The following is a 27,115-nucleotide window of genomic DNA, read 5'->3' as shown; positions in this document are numbered from 1 at the left end:
TGAGAGGCGAACATATGTGCTGCGCCAGGCCCTGAATCCCAGCCCCGCAGTGTTTTAACAATGTTAAGACACTGCGGGGCTGGGATTCATGGTCATCGCGAACCGCAACGGCCGACATTAAATGATGTCAGAAGATGGGCAGCGCTAACGGCGCTAGGCCAGGGGATAACACGACAGCGCAGACTCCTGTACAGCAAATAACAACGCTCAGGAGGCTGCACCCAGCACCAAGGTGGGATTCTTGACATCTGTGCTGCGTCTCATTACAAAGGGAACTCTCGCCTCCATTACACAGTTTGACTGTATAAAGGGCTAAATGTTATACGTGTTCCATTCAGCGTGTGCAAGGAGAAAAATTACAAGAGCAACCTTTGACTTGCGCAGCACTACTGCTGCATAAGCTGTGGCTCTTCTACTTTGTAACCCCTGAGGGGGGGTTAAAGGTGACTTTTGAAATCGGTTCAATTAGGCTTCGGCCTACACTCTGCTCCCCCTGCAGAGCCCGGGCTCCAACAACGCTAGTTGCTGTCCGGAAGTGCTGGCTGCACAGAGCCAAACACCTCGCCAATGTGTCAGTGGGGTCCAGCACCGCCAGCTGTTCCCCTGCTGTGTAGCCGGCAACGTGTCCTGCAAAAGCCACGCAGACACAACACACCCAAAGCTGCCGCCTGTGCAGGCTTCGGCCTACACTCCCCTCCCCCTGCTCCTCCTCCTCCTGCTCCTCCTCCTGCTGTCCCTGGGCTCTAACACACCGCCAGTTTTTGCCCAGATGTGCTAGCTGCACAGAGAAAAACACCAGCCAATGTGTCAGTGGGGTCCAGCACCGCCAGCTGTTCCCCTGCTGTGCAGCCGGCAACGTGTCCTGCAAAAGCCACGCAGACACAAGAACTGAAATTGAAGGGAACCTGTCCCCCCTCCCCCAGGCGTTTTTACGTTATCCAGCCACCTTGTACAGCGGTAATGCTGCATGTGTGCAAGGTGGCTCATAAACGTATTCTCCTCGCACATGTGGAACTGAAAACACGTCTGAAATGTGTCCTCTGTGTGACCATTTAACCGTCCCGGGGGTGTGACTTTCCTTTGTAATGACACGCTGCAACCCCCTTGGTAGCGCTGCCCGTCTTCTGGCATCATTGTTTGGCTGGCTGCGCCTCTGCGGCCGCCCTGACCCACACAACGCCCCTCGGTGTCTTATTTATTGGGACTGCGAGGGTGTGATTGATGGGCAGGATCAGTGCATCAGTTCGCCTGTCCCTCCTCTCCTTCCGCCTTCTTCAGACTGTGCGGCTTCATGGCCGTGGCATGCGATAAGGGATCAGATGACGCCGCACAGTCTGAAGCGGGTGTAAGGACCCGCGTGTGAGAGGCGAACATATGTGCTGCGCCAGGCCCTGAATCCCAGCCCCGCAGTGTTTTAACAATGTTAAGACACTGCGGGGCTGGGATTCATGGTCATCGCGAACCGCAACGGCCGACATTAAATGATGTCAGAAGATGGGCAGCGCTAACGGCGCTAGGCCAGGGGATAACACGACAGCGCAGACTCCTGTACAGCAAATAACAACGCTCAGGAGGCTGCACCCAGCACCAAGGTGGGATTCTTGACATCTGTGCTGCGTCTCATTACAAAGGGAACTCTCGCCTCCATTACACAGTTTGACTGTATAAAGGGCTAAATGTTATACGTGTTCCATTCAGCGTGTGCAAGGAGAAAAATTACAAGAGCAACCTTTGACTTGCGCAGCACTACTGCTGCATAAGCTGTGGCTCTTCTACTTTGTAACCCCTGAGGGGGGGTTAAAGGTTACCTTTGAAATTGGTTCAAGTAGGCTTCGGCCTACACTCTGCTCCCCCTGCAGAGCCCGGGCTACAACACCGCTCGTTGCTGTCCGGAAGTGCTGGCTGCACAGAGCCAAACACCTCGCCAATGTGTCAGTGGGGTCCAGCACCGCCAGCTGTTCCCCTGCTGTGTAGCCGGCAACGTGTCCTGCGACCGCCACGCAGACACAACACACCCAAAGCTGCCGCCAGTGCAGGCTTCGGCCTACACTCCCCTCCCCCTGCTCCTGCTCCTCCTCCTTCTCCTGCTGTCCCTGGGCTCTAACACACCGCCAGTTGGGGCCCAGATGTGCTAGCTGCACAGAGAAAAACACCAGCCAATGTGTCAGTGGGGTTCAGCACCGCCAGCTGTTCCCCTGCTGTGCAGCCGGCATCGTGTCCTGCAAAAGCCACGCAGACACTTGCTCTTGTACCTTCTGCTCCCCATCCTGGTTCCAGTACCGTCAGCTGGTTCCGGGCAGAGCCTTTGGCTTAGGTGCCTCCCTTTGGTATCCGAGTTCCACCAACGTCAGGTGGTCCTTGGTAGTGCTTTCAGGCACGGGTACCTCCTGCTTAGTAACCGGGTTCCAGTAACGTCAGCTGGTCCTCGGTAGTTCCATTGGCTCTTGGACCTTCGGCTACCCATCCGGGTTCCAGCACCGTCAGCTGGTTCTCGGCAGTGTCTTTTGCTCTTGTACCTTCTGCTCCCCATCCTGGTTCCAGTACCGTCAGCTGGTTCCGGGCAGAGCCTTTGGCTTAGGTGCCTCCCTCTGGGTATCTGAGTTCCACCAACGTCAGGTGGTCCTTGGTAGTGCTTTCAGCACGGGTACCTCCTGCTTAGTAACCGGGTTCCAGTAACGTCAGCTGGTCCTCGGTCGTTCCATTGGCTCTTGGACCTTCGGGTAGCCATCTGAGCTCCAGTTCCATCAGCTGGTTCTCGGCATTCTCTCAGCCTTCTTGTACCTTCTGCTGCATTTCCAAGTTCAAGAGACTAAACACGATGACCCGGAAGACCACCCCTAAGATGACGACGACACCAGAGACGACAACCACCGTGATGACGACGACCCTGGAGACGATGACCCTGAAGACCACCCCGATGACGACGACCCCGGAGACGACCCCGATGACGACGACCCCGGAGACGACGACCCTGGAGACGACGACGACCTGGAAGACCGAGAAGCAGAAGAACAAGAGGCTGCAGAACAAAGAGCAGAAGGACATTAAGCATAACACAAAATATCAGAGCAAAAAATATTATGTAAATTATAAGCAGAAGAAGACTAAGCAGTGTATGGGGGTGAGTCCGTTCCTCCTCGTGGTGCCCCTGGATAAAGCCTGATGCTGCAGGCCAAACTGAACGCGGACAAATGTAACTGTTTTGTGACAGGCAGAACGGAAGGTGTAATCTTCAAACTTTTATAGATAACAACTACGGGAATGCCTGTCACAAATAAGAATATGATGAAGAAGTAGAATATGATGAAGATAATAGTAAAATAAAAAGAATATGAACAATGTAACCCAAAAAATAATAGGTAGAAGATGAAGAAGAAGATGAAGAAGGTGAAGAAGTTGATGTCAAAGAAGCTGATGATGAGGATAATGAAGAAGAAAGCGTGGGAGAAGTAAAAAAGAAGGTGAAGGGCGTGGAAGTAGTGAAACATCAATATCTGACATAAAAAAAAAAAATAACATAGTCAAATTCTTTCTAACGCCGAACGTCATAAAAAAAAAAAAAAAATCCTGCTATTCTATTAGATTGGGCTAAACCTCTGTGCCTTTAATGTCTCCGCCACGTCCCCCAATACATCCTACATTATTCTTAGTTGTTTTCCTTCATGTAGAATGAACCTACAAGTGTATAAAGGGTTTATTTTAATTCCGATATTTTCGTCCCATTGACTTGCATTGGGATCGGGTATCGGTATCGGATTGGATTCCGATACTGTGACGGTATCGGCCGATACTTTCCGATTCCGATACTTTCCGATATCGGAAAGTATCGCTCAACACTAGTGCACACGGAGAACAGTGTGCACTCTCCTCCGTGTGCACGTACCGCCCGCAGGAGAGACAGCGCTACAGTAAGCGCTGTCCCCCCCGCTGTGGTGCTGAAGGCGGAATTCATCTCTTCTCCCCGCAGGAGAGAAGAGATGAAAGATCAAGTTGTTTTTTTTTTTTGTGAAAAATAAATTTTGCATGTGCCCCCCGCCTCCCCCCTCAGTGCGCCGCCTGGCCCCTTGCCGCAGAAATACTCACCTAGCTCCCGCGATGTCTCCTCTGTCCTCTCCGCGCTGGCAGCTTCTCCTGTGTGAGCGGTCACGTGGGCCCGCTCATTACAGTCAGGGAATATTCACTGACACCACAGCGGGGGGGACAGCGCTTAGTGTAGCGCTGTCTCTCCTGCACGGTCCGTGTGGTCCTCAGGCGGCACACGGATGCCGCACGTGTGCCACACTGATGTGCCACTTGAGCACACGGACATACGGACACGGATATCTCCGGTACCGGTTTCTCCGGTACCGGAAATAACAGGACGTGTGAAAGAGGCCTTACCTGCATGAGAACAGAGCCCCATACAGGCCTTTATTGTGCAAGCATATACTAAGCAGTCACCCCCTCCATTAATTGGTAGGTTGTGAGTGGCTGTCTATTTAGTATTTTGCACCTGTGTTGCCAACTTTTTTGCTACATGGGCTGGCTGCATCCTGTAGTGCATTTGTTCAGAGACCTTGGCAGGTAATCGGTGCTGCCCCTTCTCCTATGCATTTCTAGAGGTAAATCTGTGACATAAAACTTCTTCATTTACCAAATGTAATGAGCTAAATTCTGAATACTGCACCAATGGCCCAATTTCAGAGCCCCTCCTGTAGTCCCGCAAGCTCCAGATCTAGGCATAGAGCTTTCTTCTCCAATTTGTGTAGGCGCTGTGCTAAGCCATCCCCCTATTCTGTCTCAATGGGTAGAATGTACTGGCTTACAAATGAAGCTTAGCCCAAAAAAACAATATTTCAGCTTTTTCTGTCTTTACATCAGCCATAGGGAAATAAATGGTCTGATCAACTGGAAATTATATGTGCCCAAAAGGATGACCTGAGGTAAAAAGTATGAGTCACTGTGGCACTGAAAAAATGCAAGAAAGGTTGATGGTCTCTTCAGTCTCACTGGCCTTTGTCAAGGTTTATCTGAATGGTGCCGATGTCGACGTCTATGTGGGGTGGTCAGTGTATGGGACTCAACTTTCTTGCATTTTTTCAGTGCCAAAGTTAATTTAAAAAAACCAAAACAAAAATCCAAGTCTGATGCTGATGTGATGATGTCACATGGACCCATGATGAGCTCCCTACAGTGGTGTCTCATGTGATGATGTCATATGGACACACGATGAGCTACCTCTAGTGGTGTCTGATGTGGTGATATCACATGGACCCATGATGAGCTCTCTCTAGTGGTGTGTGATGTGATGATATCTCATGGACCCATGATGAGCTCCCTCTAGTGGTGTTTGATGTGATGTCACATGGACAAATGAGCCTCCTCTAGTAGTGGTGTCTGATGTGATGTGATGTCACGTGGACAAATGATTAGCTCCCTCTAGTGGTGTCTGATGTGATGTCACATAGACCCATTATGAGCTCCCTCTAGTGGTATCATGTGATGATGTCACATGGACACATGATGAGCTCCCAGTAGTGATGTCTGATGTGATGTCACATGGATACATGGTGAGCTACCTCTAGTGGTGTCTGATGTGAATTTGTCACATGGACAATTGATAAGCTCCCTCTAGTGGTGTCTGATGTGGTGATATATCATGGACCCATGATGAGCTCCCTCTAGTGGTATCATGTGATGATGTCACATGGACACATGATGAGCTCCCAGTAGTGATGTCTGATGTGATGTCACATGGATACATGGTGAGCTCCCTCTAGTGGTGTCTGATGTGATGATATCTCATGGACCCATGATGAGCTCCTTCTAATGGTGCCTGATGTGATGTCACATGGACCCATGATGATCTCCCTGTAGTGGTGTCTGATGTGATGTCACATGGATACATGGTGAGCTATCTCTAGTGGTGTCTGATGTGATGTCACATGGATCCATGATGAGCTCCCTCTATTGGTTTCTGATGTGGTGATATCACATGGACAAATTATGAGCTTCCTCTAGTGGTGTCTGATGTGATGTCACATGATCCCATGATGATCTCCCTGTAGTGGTGTCTGATGTGACGATGATGGACACATGATGAGCTCCCTGTAGTGGTGTCTGGACACATGATGAGCTCCCTGTAGTGATGTCTGATGTGATGTCACATGGATCCATGATGAGCTCCCTCTAGTGGTGTCTGATGTGATGTCACATGGATACATGGTGAGCTACCTCTAGTGGTGTCTGATGTGATGTCACATGAACCCATGATGAGCTCCCTCTAGTGGTGTCTGATGTGATGTTGTCACATGGACAAATGATGAGCTCCCTCTAGTGGGGTATGATGTGATGTCACATGGACAAATGATGAGCTCCCTCTAGTGGTGTCTGATGTGATGTCACATGGACCCATGATGAGCTCACTCTAGTGGTTTCTGATATGGTGATATCATATGGGCAAATGATGAGCTCCCTCTAGTGGTGTCTGATGTGATGTCACATGGATCCATGATGAGCTTTCTCTAGTGGTTTCTGATGTGGTGATATCACATGGACAAATTATGAGCTTCCTCTAGTGGTGTCTGATGTGATGTCACATGAACCCATGATGATCTCCCTGTAGTGGTGTCTGATGTTATGATGATGGACACATGATGAGCTCCCTGTAGTGGTGTCTGGACACATGATGAGCTCCCTGCAGTGGTGTCTGATGTGATGTCACATGGATCCATGATGTGCTCCCTCTAGTGGTGTCTAATGTGATGTCACATGAACCCATGATGAGCTCCCTCTAGTGGTGTCTGATGTGATGGTGTCTGATGTGATGTTGTCACATGGACAAATGATGAGCTCCCTCTAGTGGGGTATGATGTGATGTCACATGGACCCATGATGCGCTCCCTCTAGTGGTTTCTGATGTGGTGATATCACATGGACAAATTATGAGCTTCCTCTAGTGGTGTCTGATGAGATGTTGTCACATGGACAAATGATTAGCTCCCTCTAGTGGTGTCTGATGTGATGTCACATGGACCCATGATGAGCTCCCCCTGGTGGTATCTCGTGTTCATGTGACAAGGACACATGATGAGCTCCCTATAGTGTTGTCTGATGTGAAGTCACATAGACAAATGATGAGCTCCCTCTAGTGGTATCTCGTGATCATGTCACATGAACCTATGGTGATCTCCCTGTAGTGGTGTCTGATGTGATGATGTCACATGGACACATGATGAGCTCCCTCTAGTGGTATCTCGTGATCATGTCACATGGACACATGATGAGCTCCCTGTAGTGGTGTCTGATGTGATGTCATATGGATCCATGAGGAGCTCCCTTTAGTGGTGTTTGATGTGATGTTGTCACATAGGCAAATGATGAGCTCCCTCTAGTGGTGTTTGATGTGATGATGTCACATGGGCCCATGATGAGCTCCCTCTAGGGGTGGCTGCAAACTACTAGAGTTTCAGTCTTTCCTCTGTCTTTGCAGGAGATTTGGAGCCCTGTATAGGGTGTAAATCTGATGTTGGAAGTAGTTAATAAAATTGCCAGGAGGGCGGATTGTGACATCAGAACATGTCGCAGCGAACACAAGCTGTAATTAGGCTCGAAAGCCGTTATAAATTACAGTGGGCGCCGAGTCTTATACCACCGTTTATATGGCGCAGTCTTCCTCAGCTGTCAGACATTGTGCTAAAGGTTTTGTTAATAAACTTTTTGTATCGAACTGTGCTCTCATAATTCCATACATAATTACATCTCAAGCAGTGTCGGCATGGTAACGGTGCCCCCCCCTTTCTTTAATATCGCAATGCAATTTTCCTTGGGGAAATTAAGTGAGTCCGTTCACACGTTTAGTTTTGTACATTAAAACTCGGGATTGAATGCAATTTGCTCTTAATTTGAAGCATGGATGAAAAAAAAATAAAAATGTACCTGAATGTATACACTTACTATTTTAATAATGGGTTAATTAAAGAAGCTGTTAAGTTATTTAGTCATTTGCACTTTTTTATTGTTGCAGGGAAAGATCTGTTCACTGCCAAGAATGACTGCAGAATTAGTGCCGTACGGTTTCACCCATGTGACCCGAATCTGTTCCTATGTGGAGGATTTTCTCCTGTGATAATGGCCTATGACGTACGGGTGGATAAGGTAAGTTATTGGTTCATTAATTGCTGCCCTGTTTCTGGCATTGGGTCCACTTTATAGGGTGCTGCAAGTCTAGAAACAGTACAGTATTTGTGCCGCCTGTCCAAGTATCGGCATTGTTAAGTTATATGTGGGAAAAATAAAGTCTGTGCACCCTTCTAGTATCTGTATTATTTACACATCATAAAACTTGGTTCAACCGTTTTTTGTTGTGGTTTTTTTTAGTTCCCCTTTAAATATAAAAGCAGAGACATTTTCTTCCGCTTTGTTAGAACTTCTTTCAATATCAATCTATGCAAGAAAAAAAGAAGCGCAAGGAAATAAAAGGGTCGACAAAGGCGCGCTCCTCTGTGCAATATATGCAAATTGGTAAATTGTAACTTCAGAGGCGTCGTCATAGTAACTACTTTGCTAATGATTACATTTTTATTTATTTATTCTCTTTTTTTTTTCAGTTTTCCATTATTTGTTCTTTGTATCTTCATGATTCAGGGACGGCTGCGAGTTGTATTCAAAATCCGATGTGGCAGGAGAAATAATGTTTCATTGTGGGGATCTGGTGAGCTGAGGTTGTGACATGTTCCGGTAGTTACGTAGGGCTAGCGTATAGTTCCTCAACGACCGATGCGGAAGTAAAGGCGACAAGCACTGGCTCAGATGTCACTTTTGAGGTCTGATATTAAAATAGGCGTTTGGGTTACGGACTCAAATTCTTTTAGCGGTCTCGTCTGAGGTCTGAAATTAATGTAGGGGTCTGGTGCAGGGTCTAAGATATACCATAGATGGCCTTAATATACAATAGACAACCTTTTCCATGTACCCAAATGTCATAAGTTTGTAGTTGAGAAGCCATCATCCATGAGCCAGAAGAGGGAGGACTTACCTGTACAGTGTACGATTTTTTTTGTCTCTTTTGCTACAATATTTCTAAGGTTTTTCAGTTTGCCTCTGTATTCTCCCATACCCGATCATAGACACCGTTAACTCTTTTAACAGCTTTAAAGTTTCACATTAGTGATTCCTCGCCAAATGCCCCTCCACCGCTCATCCCTCCATAATTGTCCGCGCCATGGATCCTCCACGAGCCGAATGCCAGTTGTGTGGTGAATGATCACAAGCATTTCATGATCAAAGGCGAGGAATATTTGGCCACAGTCCTGAGCTGAATTATACTGGGCAGGAATAATCCTGATTAATTACCGTGGACGCGCCACTAATTACCATCATGTTGGCTTGACAAACCCAGATAAAGTTCTGGCCGAGGTCTCGCTTGTTCTGGTGATGGTATGTTCATTTTTTTTGCTAATCTGAAAATAAACACCTTTTTATATAAGTCGTGTTAAACTGGGGAACACTTGGCCCCTCCAGACTGAGGGCTGTGGCAGGAGGGGTCCGAGTCCATCTGGGGTCTAATCTATTCCTATTTGTAGATACCCAATCATGCTCAAGGGTTGAATCATAAAAGATGTGCGTTAGTAGCCAAGCCACATTGTATAGAGACGCTAGAGAAGGGAACGTGTGGAGCAAAGGTTACATAGGGGCGTGATGACCCATATCGTCGGCTGACTCCATGTTGTCCCCACCATTCTTGGACTAAAGGGTTGAATGCTTTTTCCAACTCATCCATCTTATCATGCTGAAGGGGAGGATCTTGCAGAGAATGGCACCGACATAAGATGGGACTCCATCTACATGATTACCATAAAGTGGATATTTTTGGCCACATCTGGCTATCCCGCATCCTTTATGATTAAGACATTACAGTGGATTCCTCATAGACTTTGACGTTCTATTAATACCATGTACAAGCAAGATCCAAGCGGCGGTGGTCTGTCCCCCCACAAATCGCTAGAAGTGACTGGATTTAGGAACGTGCCCTGACGAGTCGTCCTATTTTTGCCCTGCTGAGTGGCTGCATTAGCCATAATGTCCAACCACGTAGCTTCCAAAAAAACCCAAGTGGAAGAGAGCCCCTACTTATCTTCATTGTATAGATGATGACCCTCTGATCAGAGGGGATTTGACCACCCATACTTTGACATTAGTGGATAACCCATAGACCAGCCATTGGCCTCCAATTATCACACAAAGACAACCCCTTTAATAGATCCAGTAGGGGCTCCTGTTATGGATACCGAGCGAATGTCGTCTGTTTAATTCCACTTCTTATATGGTGATAATAGAAGATATTGCCACCACCAGGCTCTGGTCTCACATAATCCCTTCAATACAAAAATTTGCACAGTTGCCTGTGACATGGATGAGGCTGCACCCAGCGCAGTCTGCAGCCTCTCCTGAGCTTTTTCTGGCATCCCTTAATCTCTAGCGTTTTGCCCAAAATTTGGAACCCTCCAGGTCAGGGACAGGATAGAGGTAGAATATGAGGAGATACTGTAGATGGGCGTTATATTGGAGCTGGATGGGAATGATTTAGTGTTAGCTTTAGATAAGTGGTGGGACCCACATCCATCACACACCTGTGCCATAAATATGTGAGATTGGAATACCCCTTTAAGAGACCTACCATATGCATTAACTAAAGTCTCCTTCAGTTACTGCAGCAAATGTAGATTTTTCAATACTCAACCAGTGTGGAGACTGCAGTGAAACGAGTTAGGTTTTATGTTTGTCCCCAGGACAACCCTCCCTGTTCTGTCTTGTAAAATGTATTTATTTAATAACATAAGATGTAGTATTGCATGCTATGTGAGGAGGGGGTTAATAGGACATAATTATGAGATTGATAAGGGTCCACCACCCCCTTTCACCCCGGTGATTAACTGTGTAAGGGGTCCGCAGTGGTCATGTGATTGCTGCGGCCTCGTCTGTTTATATTGGGCCGTGTAGTACCTGCACGCCATCTTACTAATAATCATGGTGCAGTGTTGTCGCTTGGTCTAATAGAATCAGCTCATTTCTGAGGATGCCCAGAATTGTCCCCCACAACTTGCAATGTACAGGGATGAAATTTATGGGGAATCTGCAGCTAATGTGAGCACAGACTTTGCAGCCGATCTCGAGATTTCATCTGTCTCTACACGCCAGGGGCATCACTGTAGGGAAGCTGATGACACATAAGCCCCAGGTGTCAGGGTCACCAAAAAGCCACTCTACCGGGCCAGTGGAGCAGCCGGGCCCTGTGCCCTTCACCACGCCTGTGCCAGAGCCGCCTATGTATGATTCCTATAGGAACACTGATGTATTTATCACCCATTCATAATACAATGCAGAAATAATCCTCAGCAAAAAACCCAAATCCCGGTTTACTAAGGCGAGAACCGAATCCTTAGTTTCCATAGTAACCATTTGTGCACATTAGGGCCGAGTGTTACCGACTACTCCACCGCCGGGGTGAGAATGCCTGCAGTAATTGTTTGTGCTCAAGAGCCCACAGTAAACCCCTCGGAGCGGCCATTTTTGACCTTATTATCTCCTGCACTCCCTTCTCTCACCGTAATTACGTTTGCCATTAAAATCTACCAACAAGGTAACGGGAGTTAATGCTCCACTCATCACTTCTACAAGACGTCTGCGAAGTGTCCTGAGAGCATCGGGAGCTTGGCGACTATTTACTTGGCAGTCTTTGTATTTTTCTTCATGGAGTATACACACACAGGAAATACTAATATTCCAATAATACAGCAATAATGGCCGCCCGACTATCAGACGTCGTGCAGGTCTGGGCCTTACTGCCACCATTTTTGGATCCATGAATAGATCACTTCCTCATTGACACTGTGGCTCAATTCTTCACCATTTTTCATGTCTCTGAGTGGGACCTAAATGTATTGGCGATCCAGAGGATACGTGACCACCTGCGAATCAGTGGGGGCCGGACAGCTGGTCTCAGAATGGCCCCTCGGAGTGTGCCACCGCGCCACTCATTCTTTATGTCAGTGTCTAACATAACAACCGAGGACATTGAGAAGCTGGAGACCTCTCGCCTCCCGCTTCTGCCTGGGGCCGGTCTCCATGCTTCCTGCAGCTGAAGCCGTGTTCATACGCAGTCTGCAATGGCCCCAAGATTTTTAAGATAATGCCCAATTATAACCATAAAATCATGTGCCCATTGTCCACGTCGGAACAGTAGCCCAACCATAGCACACCGTTACGAGCCATTTGGCAGGATCTCTTTGACATGTTCAGGATAGAGATTACCGGACTACTGGGAAAAAGAAAAGTTTTAAAACAAAAAAACTCTTCTTTCCTCCAGAGGTAACGCTCCGAGAGTGCCCTTAGTCTGTGCGTACAAGTGTCCAGCTGGTGACTGCTGCCCCTCAGTGGGGTTCAGCGAACACCTGCCCTATTATCAGTAGCGATGCCATGAAATTACCACCCATGGTCGCTGTGGCCAGCTGCTCGCAACCAAAGCCTGATGGACCAGTGGAGCATCTGAGCGAGATTGCTGGGGGGAGAAGAGGGCAGCGAGTTTATCTTTTTGTTTTTTTGTTACAAACATTGGACAGCAACAATCAATGTTTCCATTCACTGGTAGCATGCAAAGATTGCAAAAATAGTGAAAAATTTCAACACAGAGAAATTGTCTGCTGTCGATTTTCTGATACAGACAGCTCAAAAGATGCAGGAAATTTATTAAGAGGAAGATGTCAATTAAATGTTGCTTATTTAATGCAAGTGGCCTGTAAAATATCCCCCACTGGATGGACCCAATATCATACCCCGTCTGTCGCTCATTTCTATGGTAAAGCCTGGCACATGATATGTATACATAGTAACATTGTGTATGGAAGAGGCCATGAAAGATTCAAGATCTGGGAGATTTCTGATCAAACTACTGAGACATTTCACCTTCAAGGGAATGTTGCACTTTCATTCCTGCAGCCCGGAGCTACGCAGCGAAACCACTGACCTCCAATTACTGCAAATCAATACGTGTCCGTTTAATTATTTCCTGTCACATGGGGACGTGCAAAGTAAATGCCTTGTATCTGATTATAGAAGTACAGTCTGGTGCTGTCCTGATTATAAACCTACATTTAAAAGGCTGCACAATGTAAGAGAATGGTCAGTCATAATATACTGAACAGCAATTAGAAAAACATAGCGGCTTTCTTCTAGAAACAGTGCCAGGTCTGTGCATAGGTTGTTTACTATTGCAGCTCAGCGCCATTGAAGTGAATGAGACTTACAATACCAAACCCAATCTTTGTACAGGTGAGAGCAGTTCCTGAAAGAAAGCTGCTGTTTTCCTAGTACTGTACTACCTCTTTTAAAGTAGTCACTCAGCTCCTGCATTGCATTGAAATATTATTGCCAAGGGGATTCACATATGCCTACTCTGCAGCAGATCCCCCATCCTTTTCCTTCCACTCTGCGGCAGATCCCCCATCCTTTACCTGCCACGCTGCGGCAGATCCCCCATCCTTTTCCTTCCACTCTGCGGCAGATCCCCCATCCTTTCCCTGCCATGCTGCGGCAGATCCCCCATCCTTTTCCTTCCACTCTGCGGCAGATCCCCCATCCTTTTCCTTCCACCCTGCGGCAGATCCCCCATCCTTTTCCTTCCACCCTGCGGCAGATCCCCCATCCTTTCCCTGCCATGCTGCGGCAGATCCCCCATCCTTTTCCTTCCACTCTGCGGCAGATCCCCCATCCTTTTCCTTCCACCCTGCGGCAGATCCCCCATCCTTTTCCTTCCACCCTGCGGCAGATCCCCCATCCTTTTCCTTCCACTCTGCGGCAGATCCCCCATCCTTTCCCTGCCACGCTGCGGCAGATCCCTCATCCTTTCCCTGCCACGCTGCGGCAGATTCCCCATCCTTTCCCTGCCACACTGCAGCAGATCCCCCATCCATTGTCCACTAGAACTATTGCACTATAACAAGATGGACATGATTTTTTTGTCTCCAATAGAGCCAAGAATTTAAAACAACTTTTTCATTGGGGGCAGGGGCCCTTTAATGTTGGATACAACAAATCCTTCCATATTGTCATAAACCCAAGCAGCTGTCAGCAATCAGCCGTCACATAAGAGGGATGACAGTTTTGCTTCACCCTCCTAGCAGCCGCTTCTCCGTGACATATTGCAGAACAAAGCATTTCTGAGAAGAAGCTTTCATCTCTACAAAGGTGTTTTATTTCTGCTCAGCAGGAGGAAAAATGGAAGAAAGCCAAATCTGTGCCTTGTGTATTCTAAATATAGTGCCAAGCAGGGGGGCATTGCATTCCCCAGTGTAAACCTGCAAGCAAATATAAGCAAGCATCCCAAATATAACCTAGGAACATCGACTATTAGTTTGTGGTTAGGTAGAAACTGATGCTCTCGTGTGCAGGGGCAGGGTGATTGGCTTATGTAAGTGTTTCTGGTGACTTTCAGAATAAGTTGTGTGTTGTGACAAAGTCACTGGCAAAGAGCTGGAGGGGAGATGTGTTTCACTGAGACTTAGCTTCAGTGACTTAAAACCCAGAAGTTTGCTCCAGTACACTGTGTGTTGAGAAGGGTGAATCAGCCACTTTAAGGGCTGGGTTTTTGTGGACAACCATAGAGCGGATGGGAGGTTGTCCACCTTACCTCCACCCGAGGGTGTGGTCTGGGGTTTAAATAGTCAGTCTTCTGAGGCATTCTGTCATTACTCTGGTGTTCTGGGAGCAGGTGCACCTTCACTGTCCCTAACGCTAGGGGGCAGACTAGAACGCCTTGCTCCCTGGATTACTTCTGATGGTGAGGTACCTTGCCTTAGCTCCTGAATCCGCCCTCAGTCTGTACCTTTCCCCCACTCAGGGAAGAGGGGAGTAGTAGTGTACTGTAATATACCAACCAGACTAACAAGGTAGTATGAACAGGGATAACGAAATTTACCACACATACAAATATACTCACACATACAACAGAGGAATGCTCTGGGGAGTGGAGGATGGGGTTAAACCAAAGTAGAAGAAGAAAGGTACTTATCACACTCTCAAAATCTAGCAAGTCACAGATAAATCCACCAAACACCTTCTCCATCAACAACCATCATCATCATCAGCCATGCAACATAAGCTCGCTCTGACAATGAGTGCTAACCAGGACCCAGATTATATAGAAGATGAGAGTGGCTAACAGTGCACAGCTGAGAGCCTAAACGCTCCAGGAGCTCTCGACAGAGCAGATTACCCCGTGCACTGCCAAAAGAAATTTACACCGTTTAATAAGAAGGTGAAGTGCTTCTAATCAGTGCCGGAGTAGGAGAAATCAGACGTTGTGGTCTTCTGGCTCCTGTCTGTCGCGATAAACCTGTGACATATTCAGTGTTCTGTGTGTCTGGAGAATCTACATCCAGAGAAGTGTTAGTGTTTGTGCTAACCTGAATCGTGTGTTTTGCTAACCCTGAGTTGGAGGATCCCCTCTACCACTTAGACTATGCTTTGTGTTACCATTTTGTTTTGTTTTCCTCTTTTTGCCTAAAGTTATGTGATTAATTTTACTTCACCATGATTTATGCCGCATATACAATAAACCAGTGAAGCTCTTAAAGAAACAGTGTTAACATGTCTACCTCTGTGTATAGCTGAATGAGCCGTTCTACCACAGTGTGTATGACTACGAGGAACACCAATATTTCTCTTTTTTTCGACAATTTTCCCCACCACAGGCTCTTTATCTTATTTTCAGATATCTCTGGGCAAGTATTCGGAGTCAAACTGCTTTGATGTCTCCAATATACAGCACAGACAAACATGACGGATTCCTGCGCCCCTGTCTCGCACATGTTCAAAAGCAGCAGCATGTAGGATATTATACAGAAGTACTGGTCAGTGTAGCTGTGAATCCAGCTCTGGGAGAGATTAAAAAAAAAACTTTACTAGAAAGCAACAGCATGATTTTTCTTTTGCTCTCTGCTTCTCCACAAGTCCTATATCAACAGCTGTAATCTGATCCCTATTTGAGCTTTCAGTCCTTCTTGTATTGAGCAGGACTGATTTTAGCAGTTTTTCTGAGTAGATGGTGAGTTCAGATGGCGAAGATGATGTGGCTTATAAGTGAAGCAAGCAGGTTTCTCTGATAAGATATCCAGTCATGGCTGAAAGTGTTGGCATTCTTGAAATTGTTTCAGAAAATGAAGTATTTCTCCCAGAAAATTGTTGCAATTACACGTTTTGTTATACATATGTTTATTTACTATGTTTGTATTGGAACAACATAAAAAAAGAAATCAAGGCAAATTGGCCATAATTTTACACTAAACCTCAAAAATGGTCCGGACGAAATTGTTGGCACCTTTTCAAAATTGTGGGTAAACAACTTTTGTTTCAAGCCATTGATACTTGTTCAAACTCACCTATGGCAAGTAACAGGTGTAGGCAATATGAAAATCACATCTGAAACCAGATAAAAAGGGGACAAGTTGACTCAATCTTTGCATTGTGGGTCTGTGTGTGCCACACTAAGCATGGAGAACAGAAAGAGGAGAAGAGAACTGTATGAGACCTTGAGATCCAAAATTGTTGAAAAATATCAACAGTCTAAAGGTTACAAGTCCATCTCCAGAGATCTTGATGTCTTTGTCCACGGTGCACAACATAATCAAGAGGTTAACAACTCATGATATTGTAGCTAATATACTGAACGTGGCTGGCAGAGAAAAATTGATGGAAGGTTATTACTTACTACGCAGGATGGTCAGGATGGTGGATAAGCAACCCCAATCAAGCTACAAAGAAATTCAAGCTGCCCCGCTGGCTCAGGGTGAATCAGTGTCAGAGCATACTATCCGACCACATTTGATTGAAATGAAACGCTATGGCAGGAGACCCAGGAGGACCCCACTGCTGACACAGAGACATAAAAAAGCTAGACTCCATTTTTCCAAAATCTTTCTGGGAAAGCGCCTTGTGGACAGATGAGACTAAGATGGAGCTTTTAGGTAAAGCACATCATTCTACTGTACCAAAAATGGAATGAAACCTACAAAGAAAAGAACACAGTACCTACAAGCAAATATGGTTGAGGTTTAACCCCTTAACGACTGCCGATACTCCTTTTAATGGCGGCAGTTAAGGGTACTTATTCCTCAGCACTGCTTTTTAACGACGGTGAGAAATAAGGCTATAGTGCCCTCCGTGTCTGAAAATATCCAGGGTCTCGGCTAATGAGGGTAGCTGAGACCTCGGAGAACATGATTCAGGTCGGTTTTTACTGTCCCTTGTGTTGTGATCTCTGGTATTCACCAAATAACATCGACCGCAAAAAGTCAGATTTCCCATTTATTTCTCCTCTGATATGATCTAGCATACCGGTGTCCCTGGCTCTGTCTCCCGGCCCTTGGTGTCTTCCTGGAAGAAAATGGCCAGCGCATGTGCAGTGCGCCTGCTGAGATCTGACAGCCGGCACCTGGCAACAATCGGATATTTTTCCTATTGGTTCATTTTGATCACTGTGATAGACTTTATCACAGTGATCAAAATAAAAAAAAAATTGTAAATTGAACCCCCTTTATCACCCCCTTAGTTAGGTAAAAGTAATAAACTAAAAAAAGGTTTTTTTTCCCTTAGGGTTGGGATTGGGTTTAGTTAGGGTTGGGCTAGTGTAAGGTCTGGGGCCAGGGTCAGAGCTAGGGTTAGGGTTGGGGCTAGGGTTAGGGTTGGGATTAGGGTTCTGTTAGGGGTTAGGGTTGTTGTGTTAGGGTTGGGGTTAGAGCTAGGGTTAGGGTTGGGCTAGTGTAAGGTTTGGGGCTAGGATCAGAGCTAGGATTAGGGTTGGGGTAGGGTTGTTGTGTTGGGGTTAGGGTTGTGGTGCTGGGGTTGTTGTGTTAGGGTTAGGGTTGTGGTTATGATTGGGATTACGGTTAGGGTTGAGATTAGCAATAGGGGTGTGTTGGGTTTAGGGTTATGGTTGTAGTTAGGATGGGGATTAGGGTTAGGGGTGTGTTGGGGTTAGGGCTGTGTTAGGGTTGAAGTTAGAATTGGGGGGTTCCACTGTTTAAGTACATCAGGGGATCTCCAAATGTGACATGGTGCCCACCATTGATTCCAGCTAATTTTGCGTTCAAAAAGTCAAATGATGCTCCCTCCCTTCTGAGCCATGCCATGTACCCAAACAGTGGCTTTTCCCCACATATGAGGTGCCAATGTACCGTATTTTCCGGCGTACAAGACGACTTTTTAACCCCTGAAAATCTTCTTAAAAGTCGGGGGTCGTCTTGTACGCCGGGAATCGCCTTGTACGCCGGGTGTATATGGTGGGTGGGGGGGGGGGAGTGATCCTGATGACGACGAGGGGGCGTCTCACAGGAAAGTGAGTATCCCCCATTACCTTATCATAGCGCTGCAGCGTGGGGTCTCTGTGCTGGGAGCGGCGGCTGCTGTGCTGTGCTGTGGCGGCTCCTCTTCTGCAGTGTGGGGCCTCTGGTGCTGTGGGGCGGTGGCGGCGGCGGCGTATCTTCATGCAGTCGGGGCTCCTCCGGCATCTCAGCCTGGAAGCCCCGCCAGCAACTCCATCGGTGTAATGCGCTGGCCTCCGGGAAAATGGCCGCTGCTTAGATTCAGATCTCGTGTCCCGAGATTTCGGGACGAGATCTGAATCTGAGCATGCACAGCCCCCAGCGGCCGGGCCACCGCATCGCACCTATTGAGCTGCCTCCGGGAAAATGGCCGCTGCTCAGATTCAGATCTCGTCTCCCGAGATCTCGGGACGAGATCTGAATCTGAGCAGCGGCCATTTTCCCGGAGGCCACCTGACCGCATTGTACCGATGGAGTTGCCGGCGGGGCTTCCAGGCTGAGATGCCGGAGGAGCCCCGACTGCATGAAGATACGCCGCCGCCACTGCCCCACAGCACAGAGGCCCCACACTGCAGAAGAGGAGCCGCCACAGCACAGCAGCCGCCGCTCCCAGCACAGAGACCCCACGCTGCAGCGCTATGATAAGGTAATGGGGGATACTCACTTTCCTGTGAGACGCCCCCTCGTCCTCATCAGGATCACTCCCCCCCCCCCCAAAAGGCACATATTCACCGGCCCTATAAGACGACATACGGTGTATAAGAAGACCCCCAACTTTTAAGAAGATTTTATTTTTTAACTGGTAAAGTTGGGGGGTCGTCTTATACGCCCAGTCGTCTTATACGCCGGAAAATACGGTACTCAGGAGAAATTGCACAACAAATTTTGTGGTCCATTTTCTCCTTTTACCCTTGTGAAAATAAAAAAGTTTGGGTCTAAAGTATATTTTTGTGAAAAAAGTAAAAATGTTCATTTTTTTTCCACATTGCTTTAGCCCCTTAATGGCCGCCGATACGCCAATTAACGGCAGCAGGTAAAAGTACTTATTCTTCGCTTTTTAACGGTGCTGAGAAATAAGGTTATAGCGCCCACCAGTGTCCGAAAATCTCCAGGTAGCCGAGACCTCGGAGAACATGAGTGGGTCGGTTTTTACCGTACCCAGTATTGCGATTAACAGCAACCGCAAAAAAAAAGTCAGATTTCCCATTTATTTCTCTATCCTCTGATATGATCTAAGACATCAGAGGAGAGAGAAATGGGGTCACCTGAGCCCCCGGTACTTCTGGCACCTTCTGCATCCCCTGGTACTGTTCACCGGCCGTTGGGGTCTTCTTCCCGGGAAAACATGGCGGGCGCATGCGCCAAGATCTGCTACCTGGCAACAGTAGAAGATTTTTCCTTTTGATTCATTTTGATCCCTATGATAGACCCTATCACAGTGATCAAAAAATCAAACCCCCTTTATCAGCCCCTTAATTAGGTAAAAGTAATAAAATTAAAAAAAAATTTTTTTCCATTAGGGATAGGGTTGGGCTAGGGTTATGGTTGGGCTAGGGTTAGGGTTGGTGCTAGGGTTAGAGCTAGGGTTATGGATGGGGCTAGGTTTAGGATTGTGTTGGGGTTGTGGTGTTGGGGTTAGGGTGGTGGTTATGGTTAGGGTTGGGATTAGGGTTAGGTGTGTGTTGGGGTTAGGTTTGGGGTTAGGGCTGTGTTAGGGTTGGAGTTAAAATTGGAGGGTTTCCACTATTTAGGTACATGAAGGGGTCTCCAAACGCGACATAACGGTCGCTATTGATTCCAGCCAATTTTGCTTTCTAAAAGTCAAACGGTGCTTCCTCCCTTCTGAGCCCAGCTTTCCCCCACATACGGGTATCGGCGTACTCAGGAGAAATTGCACAACAAATTTTTGTGGTCCCTTTTCTTCTGATACCCTTGTGAAAATAAGTTTGGTTGCAAAGCAAATTTTTTGTGAAAAAAGTAAAATGTTCTTTTTTTCTTCCTCATTGTTTTAGTTTTTGTGAAGCACCTGGAGAGGTGATAAACTACTTGAAGGGTATGTGTCCACGTTCAGGAAACGCTGCGTTGAGCAGCATGCATAAAAAACGCAGCGTCCAGATGTTACAGCATAGTGGAGGGGATTTCATGAAATCCTGTCTCCACTATGCAGTAAAAGACGCATGCGGCATACCCGAGAAAACTCACATGCGGCGTGTCTTTTAAGAACGCAGCATGTCCTTACATAGCAGAAAAAACTCAAGGACAACGCAGGTGACCTGCCAGTGACCTCAGGTGCAGATTTGGTCAGGATTTTACCTGCATAAAATCCTGACCAAATCCTGAAGCAATCCTGAACGTCGACACATACCCGAATGTGGTCTTGCGCACCTTGAGGGGTGCAGTTTTTAGAATGGTGTCAAATTCAAATGTGAGGTGATCCCTAAATAAAATGGTTTTGTAAATTTTGTTGGAAAAATGAGAAATCACTGGTCAACTTTGAACCCTTATAACGTCCTGACAAAAAAAAAATTGTTACTGCCCCTTTTTTTAAAATTCTTCTTACAACCATTTTGGTTCGCAAATCCGCAGCCTTGTAGCGTTATCGTTGTGGCTTATTACGATTGTATTTTTGTTTGTTTTTCTATACTTTTACTATTTCTGGAAAATATTTACCCTTTTTTCCTTTCCTGTTATATTATTGAAGTTTTCTAAATAAAGAATATATACAAAAAAATAAAATAAAAATTGTTTGCAAAATTGTGCTGATGTAAAGTAGACATGTGGGAAATGTTATTTATTAACTATTTTGTGCGGTACGACTCTCTGATTTAAGGGCACAAAAACTAATAGTTTGAAAACTGCTAAATTTTCAAAATTTTTGCCAAATATCCCTTTTTTTCATAAATAAACGCAAGTTATATCGAAGAAATTTTACCACTAACATGAAGTACAATATGTCACAAAAAAACATTCTCCGAATAAGTGAAATACTTTGAAGCGTTCCAGAGCTATAACCTCATAAATTAACAGTGGTCAGAATTGTAAAAATTAGCTTGGTCATCAAGTACAAAATTGGCTCAGTCACTAAGAGGTTAAAGATGTTTTGGCATCTGGCACTGGGTGCCTTGACTGTATTCAATGCATCATGAAATCTGAAGATTACCAAAAGATTTTTGGTGGCAATGTAGTGCTCAGTGCCAGAAAGCTGGGTTTGCGTCCTAGGTCATGGGTCTTCCAGCAGGACAATGACCCAAAACATACTTCAGGAAGCCCCCAGAAATGGATGAAAACAAAGCGCTGGAGAGTTCTGAAGTGGCAGCAATGAGTCCGGATCTAATTCCCATGGATCACCTGTGGAGAGATCTTAAAATTGTTGTTGGGAGAAGACGCCTTCTGATTAGAGATGAGCTACCTCCCTAGTGTTCGAGTTCGGTTCGTCGAACAGGGAGATGTTCGCCGAACTGTTCGACGAACACCGTCGAACCCCATTGAAACCAATGGCAGACAAACACATACAAACACATGGAAAACACATAGAAAACACCTTAAAAGGTGTCCAAAAGCTGACAAACTGCTCAGAAGACACAACAAACACATGGAAAAGTCACAACTACACATAGTCATGCGAAAAGAAAAGAGGTGGAGGAGTAAAAGGAGGAGGAGACACAGATATAGGCATGTCATGCCCTTCTAAAGTTAAGAAAGGCTGGAGTAAAAATCTAAACTCACTCTACCAACACCCAGACGTCTGGACAAAAAAAAAAAAAGAAATATCTTTAGGTAGAATGGCTGCGGGTCCATTCAGAACACTTTCCTTAGAAAGTGGGAGTTGTGCCAAAAAATGAACCCAATACATTCAGACTAATCCACCATTTGTCATATCCAAGGGGCAGGTTAGTAAACGACAACATCGACGCGGAACCAAGTACAGTACTATGTACTGTACCTCCTTTGACGAGGCAATCAGGTGCATCAAGAGGTTGGGAAGGGGCACCCTAATGGCCAAAACAGACATTGAGGGGGCGTTGCGGTTACTACCTGTGCCTCCGAATAGTGTCCTCCCATTGGGCTGCTTCTGTGAAGGAGCATACTACATAGATCTCTGTTTGCCCATGGGGTGCTCCATATCCTGCTCACTATTTGAGGCATTTAGTTGCTTCCTCGAATGTGTCGTCATGGACGTTTGTAAGGCGGCACATATTATCCATTACCTCGACGACTTCTTATGCCTGGGCCCAAAAGATTTGCCACAGTGTGAAAACACGCGGTAGTCCACCTGTGAGTAGGAGAGAGCTGGAGGGAGAGTGGACACCCCAGAGCTGAGGGGTTAGACTGAGAAAGAAAGAAGGCGGTGTAGCTTGCTTCATGGGTGGGGTACTCTGCTAAGTAGCAGAAATTGCTACTAGGCCCAAAAGGATTTCCTTGGCCAAATGCCATTAAAAAATAGTAGTTAGGTAAACAGGCGGTGTAGCTTGCTTCATAGGTGGGGTACTCTGCTGAGTAGCACAAAATGCTATTAGGTACAAAACAATTTCCTGGGCTAGATCAGTTAAAAATTAGTAATTAGCTCAACAGGCGATGTAGCTTGCTTCATGGGTGGGGTACGCTGCTGAGTAGCACTAAATTCTACTAGGCCCAAAAGGATTTTCTGGGCTAGATGCCGTTACAAAATAGTAGTTAGGTAAACAGGTGGTGTAGCTTGCTTCATGGGTGGGGTACGCTGCTGAGTCGCACCAAATTCTACTAGGGCCAAAAGGATTTCCTGGGCTAGATGCCATTACAAAATAGTAGTTAGGTAAACAGGCGGTGTAGCTTGCTTCATGGGTGGGGTACGCTGCTGAGTTGCACCAAATTCTACAATGCCCAAAAGGATTTCCTGGGCTAGATGCCGTTGCAAAATAAGTAGTTAGGTAAACAGGCGGTGTAGCTTGCTTCATGGGTGGGGTACGCTGCTGAGTAGCACTAAATTCTACTAGGCCCAAAAGGATTTCCTGGGCTAGATGCCGTTACAAAATAGTAGTTAGGTAAACAGGTGGTGTAGCTTGCTTCATGGGTGGGGTACGCTGCTGAGTCGCACCAAATTCTACTAGGCCCAAAAGGATTTCCTGGGCTAGATGCCGTTACAAAATAGTAGTAGGTAAACAGGCGGTGTAGCTTGCTTCATGGGTGGGGTACGCTGCTGAGTTGCACCAAATTCTACAAGGCCCAGAAGGATTTCCTGGGCTAGATGCCGTTACAAAATAGTAGTTAGGTAAACAGGCGGTGTAGCTTGCTTCATGGGTGGGGTACGCTGCTGAGTAGCACTAAATTCTACTAGGCCCAAAAGGATTTCCTGGGCTAGATGCCGTTACAAAATAGTAGTTAGGTAAACAGGCGGTGTAGCTTGTTTCATGGGTGAAGTACGCTGCTGAGTAGCACCAAATTCTACTAGGCCCCAAAGGATTTCCTGGGCCAGATGCTGTTAAAAATAGTACTTAGGTAAACAGGCGGTGGGTGGCTGGGCTACTCTGCTGACTAGCAGACACTGAAGCTTTGGAGCAGACCTCTGAATCCCAGGCCATAGTATGAGTAAACAACTCTGGAGATGACCCCACCCACCTGGAATTGACGATGGCAATGTCATGTAAAACTCAGCAAGGAGACTAAATCAAAGAGTCTCCATTTTTTCCAAAAATTCGGCCACAAACACCACTTAAGTGGCATCAATTTCGCCAGAGTTTTTTTAAAACGGTTGGTGAGGTGATTTTCAAAAATCAACAAGCTTTTAGTCTCCCCAAGATGACACAGGGGTAGAAAAGCCCTTGCGGATCCAGGATTTGTTCATCTTGATGAACGTTAGTCTGTCTACATTGTCACTGGACAGCCGCGTGCGCTTATCTGTCAGCACGCCACCAGCAGCGCTGAACACACATTCAGAGAGAATGCTGGCTGCGGGGCACGACAAGATCTCCAAGGCGTGAGTGGCGAGCTCAGGCCATTTTTCAAGATTGGAAGCCCAAAATGAGCAAGGGTCCAGTTCCACAGTCATGGCAACGATGTTAACTTGGAGATACTCTTGTACCATCCTCTCTAGGCGTTGGCTGTGCGTCAGACTTCTTGTCTCCTGTGGCCTTGCAAAGGATGGTCTAAAAAAATCTTGAAGCGATTGGAAAAAATTGCTGTTACCACCAGATACGATGTTACTGTTACGGTTTGAGTGATGACTCGATAGTCCCATGGTTGGCAAGTTAGAACTCAGAGATTGACTACGTGCACCACTGGTGTTTTGTGGAAAAGCAGATGTTAGATCCTGTAACAGTCTCTGCTGATACTCCTGCATGCGTGAATCCCTTTCTATGGCAGGAATTATTTAGCCAAATTTGCTTTTGTACCAGGGATCTAAGAGTGTGGCAACCCAGTACTCGGCATTACTTCGGATTCTGACAATCCGAGGGTCATGTTGCAGGTAGTGCAGCAAGAAGGCACTCATGTGTCTTGCGCATCCAGGAGGACCAAGTCCTTGTTGTCTTGGTGGTGGTGAGGTGAGAATCATGCTTCCATCGTCTGCCCTCTCCCCCCCAACCTCGCACAACAGAAATTTGATCAAGGTCTCCCTCATCTGATGAGTCTTCCATGCCCAGCGCCAGTTCATCCTCCACTTCTTCCTCGCCTCCTGCACCTTCCTCAACAGTTTGGCTGCTACCATGGGCCCTCAGTAATCCCTCTCCCCCAGCCTCCAATGCCAGCCGCCTTGGTGCTGCCAACCTTCTTGACCTTGGATATATGATCCCTTCCGCATACGACTTCTCCTGTTCCTCCTCCTCCTCTTGTTCCACCACCTGACTCCGAACACTGTGTAAGGTGTGCTCCAGCATGTAAATCACCGGAAGGGTCATGCTGATAATGGCATCGTCAGCACTAAACATCTTCGTTGCTATTTCAAAACTGTGCAGAAGGGTGCATAGGTCCCTGATCTGAGACCACTCCTGCAGCGTGATTTGCCCCACCTCTTGATCTCGTTGGCCCAGGCTATACGTCATAACATATTGCACCAGGGCTCGTCGGTGCTGCCACAGTCGCTGTGCAGAGTTGAATTCCACCGTGTGGGCACATCGCATTTCAACCAGTGAACTGGCAGGCCCAACGACTTCTGTAGAGATGCAAGTCGTCGAGCTGCGGGATGCGAACGGCGGAAGTGGGCACACAGCGACCGTGCCCTCTGCAGAAGCCCATCTAGTCCGGGATAGTGGGATAAAAATTGCTGGACAACCAGGTTCAAAACGTGAGCCATACAAGGCACGTGTGTGACATTGCCCCGGCGAAGGGCTGCACCCAGGTTTGCAGCATTGTCGCACACGGCCTTCCCTGGCTGCAGGTTGAGTGGAGACAACCATTGATGGAACTCGGTCTCCAGAGCTGACCACAACTCCTCAGCTGTGTGACTCACATTTCCCAGACATTTCAATGTAAACACTGCCTGATGCCCTTGAGCCCTGGTGACAGCATAGTGTGGAGGTGTTCAGGATTCCTTCTGCGCAGTTACAACACTGGTGGCATTACCAGACAGGCTTTGGGTGCAGGTGGAGGACCGAGAGGAGGTTGAGGAGGCAGAAGCAGTGGAGGAACTTCTTGATACAGAGGATCGACGAGCAACTCGTGGGGACGGCAAGACTTGGACAGCAGCCTCTTCTTCTGATGTCGCCGTAGTTACCCAGTACCCAGTCACCGACATGTAACGCCCCTGTCCATGTCGACTCGTCCAAGTGTCTGTGGTGAAATGCACCCTGTCACACACAGAGTTTCTCAAGGAAGCGGTGATGTTGTGTGCGACATGCTGGTGTAGCGCAGGCACAGCTTTCTTTGAGAAGTAGTGGCGACTGGACATCTGGTACTGGGGCACTGCGACGGACATAAGGTCTCGAAAATCCTCTGTGTCCACCAGGCGGAAAGGCAGCATTTCTGTAGCCAACAGCTTACAGATGGAGTATTTCAACCTCTTAGCTTTGTCATGGCTAGGAGGAAAAGGTCTTTTACTTGTCCACATCTGAGGGACTGAGGGCTGGCTGCCGTGCTTAGACGGAGTTGAGTAGGGTGTCCCCGGCAAACTGCTGGTCTGTGAGGAAGGTGCAGGCGGAGATGTTATGTTGCCTTGATCAAAATGTGGTGTCGATGTCGGAGAGCGTTCAACACCAGCAGGTGTTTCCACTTGCAAATGTCCTGACGACCTGCCAATCACACTGGCTGTTGCGGGTAAAGAGGTGGAAGGTCTGCTTCCAAAACCATGTGCGACTGCTGTCCCCACAGTCACAGAGGATGAAGAGGACGCGGATGCACTTGATGGGGCAGACGGTGGTTGACCCGGCCCACTAGGCCGCATTGTGGCACAGTGAGCTTCCCACTGCAACTTATGCCTCATATCCATGTGACGGTTCATGCATGAAGTACTCAAGCTAGTGATTTTTTTGGCCTCTACTGAGATTTTGTTGACAAATCTTACAGACAACATGAGTTGGGTCATCCTTTGCGATGTCAAAAAATGCCCAGGCTATGCAAGGCTTAGAGCCCTTGCGACCTGAAGAGCCACCACGACTTCTGGTCTGAGGCACAATTGGGGTTGAGGATGCAGTTGTTGACGTGCTTCCAGTACTCCGTCTCTGTCCAGGAAGGCGCACCATTACCTCGTCGTCAGACTCGTCACTAGCATCCTCCTCCACCTCATCTGCTGACCTCATGGACTGGCGGACTGGGGGTTGACAGTAAGTGAGGTCTACAACCTCGTCATC

The 27,115-nt window shown here is 47.1% G+C and overlaps 1 protein-coding gene across 3 annotated transcripts in view; it reads left to right on the top strand.

The window, feature by feature from the left end:
- WDR25 (WD repeat domain 25) overlaps positions 1-27,115 on the top strand; it is a 177,585-nt gene that overhangs the window by 99,458 nt on the left and 51,012 nt on the right. For all 3 annotated transcript variants that reach the window (XR_013216909.1, XM_077269513.1, XM_077269505.1), the window contains exon 4: positions 8,006-8,136. Coding sequence is in view for 2 of the 3 variants with exons in the window: in XM_077269513.1 (XP_077125628.1) it covers positions 8,006-8,136 (131 nt within the window). In the remaining variant the exon portion in view is untranslated. The remainder of the gene's footprint in view (positions 1-8,005; positions 8,137-27,115) is intronic.

This window comes from Ranitomeya variabilis, chromosome 1 (assembly GCF_051348905.1).
Source record: "Ranitomeya variabilis isolate aRanVar5 chromosome 1, aRanVar5.hap1, whole genome shotgun sequence".
Lineage (NCBI taxonomy): Eukaryota > Metazoa > Chordata > Amphibia > Anura > Dendrobatidae > Ranitomeya > Ranitomeya variabilis.
Note: the sequence above shows the minus strand (reverse complement) of the source record. Positions and strands in the feature narration are given on the sequence as shown.